This window comes from Crocodylus porosus, unplaced genomic scaffold (assembly GCF_001723895.1).
Source record: "Crocodylus porosus isolate Cpor-Errol unplaced genomic scaffold, CroPor_comp1, whole genome shotgun sequence".
Lineage (NCBI taxonomy): Eukaryota > Metazoa > Chordata > Crocodylia > Crocodylidae > Crocodylus > Crocodylus porosus.
In genome coordinates, this window is record NW_017728925.1 from 6,780,414 (window position 1) to 6,793,649 (window position 13,236).

The 13,236-nt window shown below is 46.9% G+C and overlaps 1 protein-coding gene across 5 annotated transcripts in view; it reads right to left on the reverse strand.

The window, feature by feature from the left end:
* The window catches only part of ASTN2 (astrotactin 2), a 585,314-nt gene that overhangs the window by 138,011 nt on the left and 434,067 nt on the right, over positions 1-13,236 (reverse strand). For all 5 annotated transcript variants that reach the window (XM_019540648.1, XM_019540647.1, XM_019540645.1 and 2 more), the window contains 2 exons: positions 2,577-2,710; positions 663-811 (listed from right to left, as the gene is read on the reverse strand). In XM_019540648.1, coding sequence (XP_019396193.1) covers positions 663-811; positions 2,577-2,710 — 283 coding nt within the window. The remainder of the gene's footprint in view (positions 1-662; positions 812-2,576; positions 2,711-13,236) is intronic.

A 13,236-nucleotide genomic window follows, 5' to 3' on the forward strand; every position in this document is an offset into this window, starting at 1 on the left:
GAGGACCACTTCCCTGGGAAGCTGGTTCCAGATTTTGGCCACCCTAACTGTAAAATATTGTCTCCTGATCTCTAACCTAAACCTATTCTCCATCATCTTATTACCATTGCTCCTCGTCACCCCAGGTGGTGCTGGGGAGAAAAGGGCTCTTCCTGTTTGCCGATGATCTCCCCTGATGAGTTTGTAGGCAGCCACCAAGTCCCCCCTCAGCCCCCTCTTGCTGAGGCTGAACAGGTTCGGGTCCCTCAGTCTCTCCTCATAGGGCCTGTCCTTGCTGCCCTCTCACCAAGCGGGTGGCCCTCCTCTGACCCCTCTCCAGGCTGACCACATCCTTTTTAAAGTGCGGTGCCCAGTACTGTACACAGTACTCCAATTGTGGCCTGACTAGTGTCGCACAGGGGGGGAGGATCACCTCTCTGGACCGGCTTGAGATGCACAACAAGGTATGGCTGGCTTTGCTGGCTGCGGTCTGGCATTGGTGGCTCATGTTCATTTTGGAGTCAATAATGACTCCTGACATTTTTGCTTCATGCACCCTCCTGCACAAGACCAAACTTTGACTAATTGAGGCCCTACCTCTGAAATCACTGATTCAGGATACAGAAGCAGTTGAATTACTGCAAAATTCCCAGAGCATGGGGAAGCCAGCCGCTTTCACTTACCTGTGTAGAGGTCGGTGTCTGTGTACTCATCAACCTTCTTGTGTTGAAGGACATAGTCAGAAACCTTTGTCCCAATTGCAGGCTGGACATCCAGCCACTCCAGAGAGACCACTGTGCTGGAGGGCTCTACGTTGGGAGACAGGCGCAACCTGCACGAGAGACACAAAAAAAGGTGGAAAGCCTAGAGGTCAGTTAATGCTCTCGGGAAAATGTTTTTTTTTTTAAACAGATACTTCCATGCACTGCACAACTCACCAGACTATAAAAAGCAAAGGGCGTAAAAACTAAGGGAGAAAAATAAACTTTCAACTACACTTCAGGTGAGTAAAGCCACAACCCCTGCCTCTGCCTTGGGACTAAATGACTAAAGCCAGTATACCTGGAGGAGTCTTACCATCCTTCCCAACTAATTCCCATTTTATTACTTCCTGCAATCAGAGAGGAGAGGCCTGGTTCAGCAGCCCTATGGGCTCACAGACAAACAAGAACAAGAACAGGTTACCCAGAGAGGTTGTGGCATCTCCACCCTTGCAGGTTTTTAAGACCCGGCTAGACAAAGCCTTGGCTGGGATGATCTAGTTGAGGCTGGTCCTGCTTTGAGCAGGGGGTTGGACTAGATGTGACCTCCCGAGGTCCCTCCCAGCCATCCTTTTCTATGGTTGTAAGGAGTCAAACTTTCCCCCCACCCCGAATGTCCATGTACCCTAGCTAAAATGAAGGTATTGAGTGTAAATGAGGGGAGAAGCTAGCTCAGATTGTGTTTATGACCTAAGACTGCAGGAGTACTAGTGAACTAGAGGCTGCGTAGCAGGGGAGGGGGAGGGGGAAGAGTGAGGCCTGATTTTTTCTCAAGTCCTGTGCCTTGTATCACCAATTGCACCAGTGCAAAGTGCTACCACCTCAAGCATCACAACTAGGACTGTGCAAATTTTCGGGTGCTGATCTGATTTGGAGGAGATTCGGCCCAATTTGGCAGCCAAATCTCTGAATCCGAACTGGATCAGGAGACCAATAAAAAGGTCCAAATCGATTCAAAGCTCCCTGAATTGATTTGGAAAAGATTCAGAGAGCTTTGGAGATTTGGGCAGTCCCCACTTGTTGCAGCAGGGAGCTGGACACAGACTCCATGTTGGTAAGTAGGGGGCAGCGAGGGGGGGCTGGAGGAGGGGAGGGGAGGCCATTAGGGGACCCCTCCAGGCCCCATACCCTACCTGCTCCCCCAGCCCCCTAAGCACTGTAAGACCCCTGCCCACTGTCTCAACCCCCACTCTCCATGGCTCCCCCATCTGCCCCAGCTCCTGGCTCTTTGATTCATGACGGTGATTTGAATCACCGAATTGAATCGCTGTCCCCCAAATCATCCAAATCCAAAGTGAATACTAGCTGCTTTGCACAGGCCTAATCACAACCATGTTGCGGTGGTGTCACCAGCTACACAAAGTACAGGGCCACGGAGAACCAGGCTTAGAGCATACAGATGTGCTGTTTGAACTCAGGATGGCAAATCAATCCCCTCTGAGGATACTGGCTCACTAAAAAGGTGTTCTGTTCCTTGTGGACAACTGGAGCCAGTCTTCCTGCTTTCTCAGCTAATTCCCCATTAATTTGCTCCTGATTTGCTCTCACTCCAACAAGCCACAATGAATTGCACTGTAATTCCATTTCTTTTACCATTTTAAATTTCATTCTACAAACCCTAGTAATAAAGTGATGAAAATCTATAAGGAAACCATCCAGAGCCGCTGCCTGAGCCAGGATATCCTGAAGGCATCAGTCACACAGCAAGATGCACTGGACTCTAGCCCTGGGCTTGAATGCAAGAGCAAGGAGGCGCCCGTGGGTAAATCTGTAACCGCACACAGCTAATGAGAGGGGGCCGCTTTGCAACAGAGCCCAGTTCACGGAGATACGTACACAGGCTGAGGGAGAGGGCTGCAGTTTGGGAGTCCATTCTCATCAAAGGCATTGAGGTCACACCTGCACCAGTCCTCGATCACATCTCCTTTTCCTGAGCACCAGTATGAGCTCATCAGGGCTCCCTTGAATGCCTAGCATGTTTTGCAGAAAAAAAAAAGAGAAGAGAGAAAGAAAAAGGAAAGAGAGTGATTGCTAACAGCTCAGTGAAATCAGCAAGTGGTTCAGCCTGCGCTTGCTGTGAGCATCAAGGTTGCTAATGGCATCTGGAGAGAAAGGGTGGACTTGTAGTTCAGGCACAAAGCTGGGACTCAAGCAATCGAAGAGGTGTTCAGCTTTGCCATGGAGTCTTTGTGTGACCTCTGGCAAGTCACTTAATCTCTGTGTGCCTTAGTACCCCATCTGCAAAGCTGAGATAATGGGGTTTGTTTTGACTCTGTAGATCATGTGCTGCTTTTGGCAAGAGCTGATTTCCCCTCTGTATCTGCTCTGTGCCCAGTGCAGTGGGAGACTTTTAAAAGGAAAGGTGGTCTGTGTATGTAAGGGTGGAGCCACACCACTGTTTTCAAGCCCACTTCCATTGTGGGAGGCCACAGCTGAGCTTCTTTCTGCCCCTGAAATTTCATTGCGTATGGTGCTCTTCCTTTCCTGCCTTCAATCACTGTGTTCTGCTGTTAGGCACAGTTACATGTCCTTGATCTCCATCCCAGAACTGCCTCCAGTCCAAAGACGAGTGGAACGGCGCCCAAATACAGAGCTTCCCCAGAAAAGTCCATTCTGCTCATGCTTTCTTTACTCGGGTGAGTCAGCCTACTGAAAGCTTTCCTGCAGAAGAACTGCCCAACAGCCCTCGCAACTATACAGTTGGTTCAAGTAAAGACATCACAAAAAAAGCCTTGTCAACATCTCTTCTATCACCGGGGCTACAACACTCCAATCTTGCTAGGAATGATTTGCAAGAGTACACGCTGCAGGACCAGGTACTGTCATCTGTAAGTGTGTCAAATACTTTCAGGGTGCATCCGGATGGGAATGGGGATATAAATGCGATCCTATCAGCATGCCAAGAATTCCTCACTGCTGCTAAAAGCACCTGATACTGCAATCTGATACACAGGAAAAATGACACTTGTAGAGAACAGGTTGCAAAAATATATTCTTGATGTCCCTCTTTCTTTAAACCTATTCCCACTGCTAACTTTTCCTACCCGCTCATCCATACAGACTGCAACCAAACTGATCACTTCCCTTTCTCCAGTCTCATGTGCTGGACCCAGCTACTGCAGTGGAGTTCCCCACACCGCAGGGAAATGCTTGGCTAAACCCTAACAGGCCTGGACCCCTGGTCTGATGTTCCAGGGATGTGATGGGGTCTCAGGCGAGCCAGGTTGTACTCCTAGCTCCACCATGGACCAACTGTGTAAGTCACTGTCTCTCCCCCTCAATATCTGAAAGCTTCGTGACTAAGGAGTCTCTGCTGTGTTTGTCCAAGGGCATTCTGAAACAAGTGACTTCAAGAATAAGTGTGGGTATGAGTGCTGCCAGGCTGGCCAGTGTGGAATATACTGTCAACATAAGGTAAAATTGTGCATTAATTGCCATCAGCAGATTCAGCAAGTACATTTAGATTCTCATGGGCACATTCAATATATTCACATATGCCCAACAAAGATGGCACTGGTTTCAGCTGCAGCTTCTAGGTGCTACCACAGCAATAGTGAAACCTTTATTTCCCCTTAATAATGTTGCAGAATCTATTTCTAGCAGGTTTTACAGCCCATTTTTAATTTAGTGTAAATCCAGTATTTTGAGCTAGAATTTCCTTCCCAGTCCCCCACTTACACACACTCGCTTCACAGCCCCGGGCAGTTCATACTTGACCAAACTCTAGTACTTAAAACGGTATTTTGACCTTCAAATCTCTGACTGTGCCAGATTGCAAATGCCTGGCTTGCATGATACAACTAACCCCCCACCAGGCTACGCCTTCAAGATAGAAATTACCCCGGGGAGAACAGGGACAGTTTCAGTAGGTTTGGTATTTAACACAAAACTGTAGTAAAAAACGCCTTCCTCAAGCCATTTATTAAAAAAAGGGTAAAAATAGACGTATACGTCATGCACCCTATTGTTTGCGATCTTGTCAGCTTCCCCAAATGTACAGCCACCTTTAAAAAGGCGCCTTGACTCAGCCCTGTCTGCGGTATTTGTTTCCAGACATTTATGAAATGTTCCCATTCAACAAGAAAAAAAACAGAGAGAGAGAGAGAGAGAAATAGCAAGAGGGATGGGAGGAAAAATGTTATATTATTTTATTCCTTGGATTTTTTAAAAAATCTTAATTAAATGCCCGGAAGTAGAAAGAACAATTAGCGATTCTCCAGGATAGGTGGATGGATAGAGAGGTGGAGAAGCAGCTCCAAGGAATATATAGTGAGTGACAGACATAGGGACAGAGAAGAGAGATAGCTCAGATGTATGAGAATGAATCACCTCCTTTTGTAAAGATTAACGAAATACAATCCTCTCCCCACCTCTGCACTGCGCAGGCGAGGGTGGAAGGGTGGTTCACACACAAACAATGTAACAAGGAATTCAAGGAAAGGGAAAGGGCACATAGAAAAAAAAAAAAAAAACATCCCACCCAGTCCATTTACCAGGTCAGGGAGGGATGTGTGTGTTGCTGACACGAATAGACTGCCATTGATGACCAAGCCAGGATGGTTTTCAACAGGCCCAGAGCTCTGCAGGGATTTCCTGACTGTTTGGAAAGACAATGGAAACAGTGAAAAAGGTTTTTTTTTATAAAGGATGAGAGTGAGCGGTAGAGAAAGAGAGGCAGAGACAGAGAGAGCATGGGTTGGATGCCCTGGAGGTTTTTAGAGGTCACAGAGCTGGAAATAGCCTCCTGGCAGGCAGAAAGATGTAGTAGGGAGGACAGGCATTATATCATTGCTGGTCTTTGCTTTGAACTCCTCCTCCAGCTCCAAGTTATGTTCCCTTGTGGTGGACTCACAGTTTACGGCTCCCTGAAGGCACATACGGGTGCAGGCTCCCCTCACATCTCCAGCCAAGGAAAGAGACCCAGTGACTGTGCTGGCGTGAGTGAGGCCATGTGCAGAGGGTGTCAGGGAGTGAAGCGCAGGAGGGAGTGGTGGAAAAAGAAAACACCTGAGCCACCTCTCAGGAAACAGCTTCCAGCCCTCTCAGTGCTCAACACCCACCGGGGGACACGGAGCTAGGAGTCTGGACCCGTGACCTGGGGCCCAGTCCCACAGCAAAGAGCTGTGCAGAGGCAGCTGAGTCTGGTTGATGAGTAGAGGCACATGGACAACACTTGGGACAAAAGCAGAGCCTGCTATACAGTGGAAACCTCCTCATATGGTTTCTTCATAGTTACTTGGTCAACCTCCCATTCCCATAACCCACACTGCACATCTTCCACCATGGCACCCCCTCGCTGCCTCCTTGCCACCGCCATGCCCATGCAGTCCACTGTCCACTGAGACACCCAGACTCTCCCATTACACTGCCACCATACACCTATGTTGCTCTACTCCTGTCACCATTTGCATATATGGACATGACTCAGTTGCTTTGTACTGCACCCATACAAGCACACACCCAGAATGCATGGCACCAACACCGTAAACCCATGCTGTCCTAACAGCCAGCTCCTTTTCTCTCCAAACTCGCACACCAAACTTGCTCTCCTTAGTGTCCTGTGGCACACTTGCTGTGCAGGCCCCTTGACACCATCACAACGAAGGTGTACTACTGCCTTAGCACTGTCACCATGCACCCTTGCCCAGCAATGGTGCAGCAGGTTTGCTCACTAGGTGGGATCTTAACAGCACAGCGCTTGTATGCTTCATTGAGTCTGAGGTCAAAGCTGGTCCCAGCTCTGCCTTCTCCCTCCCACCAGAGCCTTGCAAAATAATTTGGTGACCCAATGAGGAAATCTCACTGGCCATGCTCCTGCCCTTTAGCTAAATCCAATAATTAATTTCTTTTGTTTGGTTGGGTTTTTTTTTTTTACGGTAACTACAACGCTGGACTGACCCCACCACTGCCCATCCACACACACTTTAATTAGATCCCACAGGTACAGAGGCAAGATCTGCCTTGTGTCAACCTTTACACAAACAAGGTTATCCAATCGATGCATCTTTCAATTCTACTCATTAAGTCACATGCATCTACATGCAATAACAGGGTTACACAGGGAAACAATAGCCAAACACCCCCCAGCCCTGACAGCAGCCTCTATTCAATTTTCCTGACATTTGTTTATGAAAGAGCAAGCAGCTGACGTCAAGCCAAGCCATGGAAGGCAAAGTGATGGGCTCAGCTGGCAGCTGGTGGGCTGGGTTCACTGGGGCTGTCTTTGCTTGGTCTTAAACAAGATTTCTAGGAAATGCATATGCTAGGGAGCATATGGCAAGGAGGGGAGAAGGGAGGAGGGATTGGAGGGAAGGAGAGAGGTGAATTTTTTGCAAAAGCAGACTGGTTGGGAGGAAGGTGAAAGCTATTCTGGAAGCTGGGTTAAGGCAGCCCCACTGATCGCCAGACAGGCTGCTCTATCCTTTAAGTACTCTACCAGGCATTCTGGAGGCTCCAGTTTCCCAATATGGCCATTTCCATGGCTTACAGGAACACTGTGTCAAAATTAGGGCCACCACAGGGCACCCTGTGGTTTTCAAGTCCATTGCTGTAACATTTAGGACTGCTTTGGGGCTCTGCTCCTGTCTAACAAAAGCACAGCGCTCAGTAGCATCTGCCACATCCTCCTTAAGCCCCAGGTTTCCTTCTGTGGGACACTGCTGTCACCGCAAAGAATTCAGTGCTATTCTACGTGTGTTTCTCCCGGGATAAATAGCGGTGGCGCATATTTGTGCTGCTGTTAGCTGTCCCCAGGGAATCCCCCTATATGTGTACTTTGGCATGGGGCAAATTGCCTTGGGTGGGGTACGGGAGGCTGAGGCTGGCCCCTGCAGCCTCATCTGGGATCCTGGGGGCCTCCCAGGGTTGCAGCAATGACCATCCAGACATGCCAGAGCCTGGCCGGCAGCCGGAGCATGACTGGCTAGCCAGGCTCCTGTTCTGGGTGGCACATGCTACTGCCATGTGCACCACGCTACACTGATTTCTTCAGGTACTTCATTGCTTCATTGTCTGTGACTTGGAGATCCGTTTTTGCTCATGGACACCACCTTGTCTTCATGTTGCATGGTTTTTAATGGAACTCTCCCATGTTGTAAAATTAACCTTGGGCTGTGCTGGTTTAGGGCCTAATCCTGGCAAGGTGCTGTTCAGTGGCAAGTCAAAGGGACCGGAAGATGCTTAGCAAAGGATTCAAAGGACTGGGCCTCCATTTCTGAGGGGTCTTTGACAGCAGGCTAACCTTCGAAAAGGGCTCTTCTCATAGTGCACTGAGCAGACCTCCCTCCCAGCATGTGCCAACCACTCCACAGAACCCTAACGCTGCTTTTTGCCTTGAATCAATTTTATCTTTCATTTAAAAGTATCCAAATTGTTTTGTTTCCCCATGAGTCAGTCCACTTAGTTTATGTCCTTCAGTGCCAGAGGGAAATTTATGAGATGAGAAACTGGCTTGAAACATTTATTTTCTAGATGACGACTCATGCTATTAGATATATAGTGTTATGAATCATAGGAACAGCATCTAATTTGCTCTTAAAGGTATAATAGGACTGGCTTCCCACACCCATATACACACATATACTGGATTGATGGTTCCCCCATTGGACAGCTAGATCATTTGTTTTGACATGAGCAAGACGTAGAGGACTATAAAGCCCCATCTTGCCATACGTTAAGCCTATTCATAAAAAATATTAGGGAAATGAATGATCTGCCTAGCACATCTATCCTAGACTTGATTGCTTACGGGTCTGTCTTCTATTGTTGTTTGTGCTAAGGGAAATGCAGATTTACCCACTTTTTATGGTTCAGAGTCTGAGCAGTAGAGTACAGACAATTTTTGCCTCTCCATTTTCCAGTTCAAATCAGGGAAGGAAGAAGTGATGAAAACTTGTTTCCATCCAATCATTTTTTGTGGTTGTACTGAAATGAAAAGAGAATTCAGCTCCAAGAGCTATAGGAGTAAGATCGCTGAACCTGAAGGGAGTCCTATTAGGATCAGACTAAGGATGTATGTTGGATAGTGCTGGTAGAACAGCCATTTGAAAAAGCCTGAGCAATAAGCCCCAAATCTTCAGAGGACTCAGCACTCACCATGAAGATTGAAATTTCCAAAGAGCTTGGTGGGTGACACTGCACCTGTTTTAAAAAATCCATCTCTGATTGTGGTTGCTGAGGACATGAAAAACCTACCCCTACTTGTTGTTTGAATTAAAGGACTTCTATGTTTAGGGCATGCTTTTTTCAGAAATACTTACAAAATATGTATGGGGGAAATATTAGGGTGAGGTGAATGTGGAGGTAGATTTCTGGGGGAAATGATAGAATGGGCCTGTAGAGTGTCTGGAAAAAGCTACAAGAGAAAGTAATTAATGTGGTACACTGGGTCATTTGGTCTACACTGCAGTCCTGCCTACTTGCTCCCTCTTATTCTCTCCAAACCTGAAAGTCTGCTGGTAAGGCTACTCCAGGGGTCACTTTGTTGTTACTCCTGACTGTGGTCCCCATCATGCTTGAAAGCGGCTGTTGGGGGCACCCCATGAGCGGTTTTGCTAGGTTTGGAGCAGGTGGACAGGGCATATCTGGGAACATCCAGGCCCAGACTTGCCACTGCCATGGGATGGACATGCTCTTAGTTTCTTGTGATAGTTTCCTGGTGAATCCTTTCAAACCTCAATCCCCAGACTCTTCCAGCAATTGCCTTTTTACTAGAAAAACCTTAACAAAGGAGAAGAAGAGTTCCCTTTCTTTCTTGTCACTTCAAAGCCCTGACTCAGATGGTACTGAGAGAGAGTTCCCTTGACAAGATGAAGAGGTAAAGAGCTCACATTCATCCTACCTTTGAGGGACTGTTTTCTGCAGCTTAGATCCTGGCTCTAGGCGAGACTCAAAACTCCTGAGATCCATCTTCAGTTCTGCTACTGCACCTGCATGGGGACATCTTGGCCAGGTTGCTTCAGCTCTCTTGGTCTGTTTTTCTATCTTTAAAATGGGGATAATTAGCTTTTTTTCTTGGGTAAGGAAGTTTGAGAAGTAGGATAGCAGACTTTCCACTGAGCCCCTACACCCAAGATGCTTGGTATTGTTCTAGTGTATACAGTATTACTACGACTAAGCCTCATTTGTTACTCTCTAATCTCTATGGTCCTCCTTGTGTTTTGGCTTCATAGTCTTTCTTATTACTTCGATTTCTGAACCATCAATCATAGCTCTATTTAGACATCGCTGCATGAGTTTCAAAGCAGCATCACGTCTTTCGGGAAGGAAGAGCCAGATTCACAGTTCCAATCCTTCCATTCTCGAGTTGCTAATTTAGGCAGCAATAGCACTTAGCCAAGCTTCTTGTCCCATTAAGTTGTTAGGATGATATCTGAAGGAAAAAAGTACAAAATAAATAAAAGAGGAGGAGTTTTGGATTGTGCCAAGATTCAGTCTCACCCTGCTCTTTGGTGGCAGCCAGGACTAACACCCTGCCTCTTACTACCATCAACATGGTGTTGGGGTCAATTAGTTATGAGATCTTCCTCATCAAATATAGCCAATGCTATGGGATGGAGAGCAAGAAGTGCCCGCGGAGATACAGCTGCCAGCTTACTGTGATATCACACTCCTGGGGTGGATCCACTGGCAGATAAATGACCTGTTTGTAGATCACTGAGCACAGTGGAGTTGCAGTCCATGACAGGACCACTGAGGCGCTACCACAATAGAGGTAGTATGAATATAAATAAATAATTCTGAATGTCCTTCCTGTCAGTTAATGGCACAGAGTGTGCATCCATGCAGGGATGCTATTCACGGACCAGCTAGGATCCTATGATAGTGATAGACCCATATATAACTAGGCAGAACAGTCATTTCAGGCCAGACTTTGGCTGTAATGCATAATTCACCCTTCCCATGTGGCTCAATGCTCTTCAGCAGGAGATAAACGCTACTTCATAGTGATTGAAATGTCCGGGGGAGGAGGAAAAGTAAAATAAAATAAAATAAAATAAAATAAAATAAAGGATTTCCCAAGTCAAAGACTCTTTCCAGGATCATGTAGCTGGTGTCTGCAAACTTGCTCCAGGTTCTCAGCAAAGAAGGATGATATTTCCCTACTGCTGTTGGCAGGTGACCTCATCGTCTAGTGCTCACGCCCTCCTCTCCTCCGGCTGCCTATCCTTGGGGAGCAGTATCTCCATCAGTTCATCCTGTGAAGGCACTTCAGCAGTTTACCAGAAAGGTCAGGATGCTGGAAAGGACTCAGGATGGGCAACACACTGGTTTCTGTTATTTATGAGAACAACGGGAGTAGCAGAGGACATTGTAAACCCTGGCAGCACTAACAAACCTTCATACAGCATTGAGATTCCCATCCTAGTGACTTGGCTTTGCTTCCACACCTAGACTACAAAGCTCCCTATTATAGCATAATAGGAAAGATTACAATGTGCCCATTAATTCCCTTGTTAAAACATGTTGGATGTGGGCAAGATCCATATCAGGATGCACAAATTGTTAAAATGTGCCTGGTGCATACAATAGGAAGGCTGCCAATGAACAGATATTAAACTGAAAGGCAACAAAACAAAAACCAACAGTAAAAACATTGTCTCCAGTCACTCTGGCTCCCTTTCAGCTTTGTCTGTGAAAAAAATACATTACTGGCACTAACTTGCCATGTCTTTCAGTTCCGCTTTGGGAAAGTTATGTACCTATATGGATTGCTTTCTTTCCCTTTAGCAAGTCATCTGATCAACCAGTCTTCTGCAGTCTGGAAAGATCAGGGCCCAAGACTGGATGGAGGGACACTGGCAAGAGCTGCAGTAGCTTGTATGTGTGCATTTTTGTTTTGTTTTGTTTTCACAGTCCCTCACATGACCAGCTCTATGGTCTCCAAGAAGAAAAAAAAAAAGATTCATAGGATGGTACACAAATGTCTGTTTTCCTAAATGGACATGAAGAGATCAGGCCAAAAAAGCATAATTGTGTAAACCATCCCTGCTGGCTAGGTCAGAAAAGTCCTTGGGAAATGCAGTTTGAGGTCCTCTGACTCCAATTTGATGTTTTCTCTGAATTCTCTGTTTTGCTTAGACCTCTTGTAACCCATGGTATCCTTCCTCGGTACATGCTGCTGGTTTCCCATGTTCAGGTCTGATCTGACTCCAGGGTGAATTAAGACATCAGCAGGGAAAATAATTAACTTGTGGAACTGGGAGATGGAAGGGGTGGCGTGCTCAAGCAATGGCCTGTGGGACCCAGAGGGGACGCTCCCAAGATAATCTATAGACACAGGTAAACCCATCGGTCTTCTCCCATCCTTTCGTTATCACCTCCTCCTCACTCCAGAGCGTTCCAAGGTGTGAGTTTGTGGATTCAGAGAAGTGCTGGACTCCCAACGGTGAGTCATTGTCCTCATACTTGTACATATATATTCAACTTTAACTTCAGCCTGCTGGAGACCTCTCCTTAGGGACATCTGCATTTCCAAAATATAGGCAAAATCCAGCTGGAGAAGTGTGATGTGATTAAGCATCACTGTGTGTTCACAGATCTTATGCAGCTTAGTTTTCTGACCACCATTTATTGGCTTTCTCACTGCTACTTTCAAGGATCATCTTCTCTGATGGGAGCTTTGCAATCGCCGATGCACAGGGACAGGTGAGCAATTGCCACTGGTGGTGAGAACAGTGGCAGAACCCACACAAAATAACAAGGAATGGATTCCTCCTCTTCAGCTTCAAGAACAGTTGGGCATGGAAGTGTGATGATAGCAATCATACCTGATGATCCTTGTATCAGTGTCACAGCCCGGGTGAAACCATTGCTTAAATGCCTATTAGCTAATTGTCATTATCACTGTTACAACCGCAATAACAGCCTCCAGCCCCTTGTGCCAGGCACTGTAGAAAGAAAAAGTAGGAGAGCACCTCTGCCCTGAAGGACTTACAAAACCCTCTAGAGTTTGCATGTCGGGTAAAGGAAAGAACTTCAGGCAGTGCAGTACCATCATGTTTTGGACAAGGGCATGAACTTCGGACTGGCTCTGTGAGTGGGGAAACCAGTGGATGTCCTAGCTATACCTTGATTTTAGCAAGACTTTTGATGCAGTCTCCCACAGCATTCTCTCAGGCAAGCTAAGGAAGTACAGGCTGGATGAACGGACTGTAAGGTGGATAGAAAACTGGCTGGAGCATTGGGATCAGAGGGTACTAATCAATGGCTCGATGTCTAGTTGCCAGCTGGTATCAAGTCGAGTGCCCCAGGGGTTGGTCCTGGGACCAATTTTGTTCAATGTCTTCATCAATGCCCTGGAAGATGGGATGGAGTGCACCCTCAGCACATCTGCAGATGACACCGAGTTGTGGGGAGTAGCAGATATGCTGGAGGGTAGGGCTAGGATTCAGAGTGACATAGATAAATTGGAAGATTGGGACAAAAGAAATCTCATGAGGTTCAACATGGACAAGTGCAAAGTCCCTGTACTTAGGATGTAACAATCCCATGCACC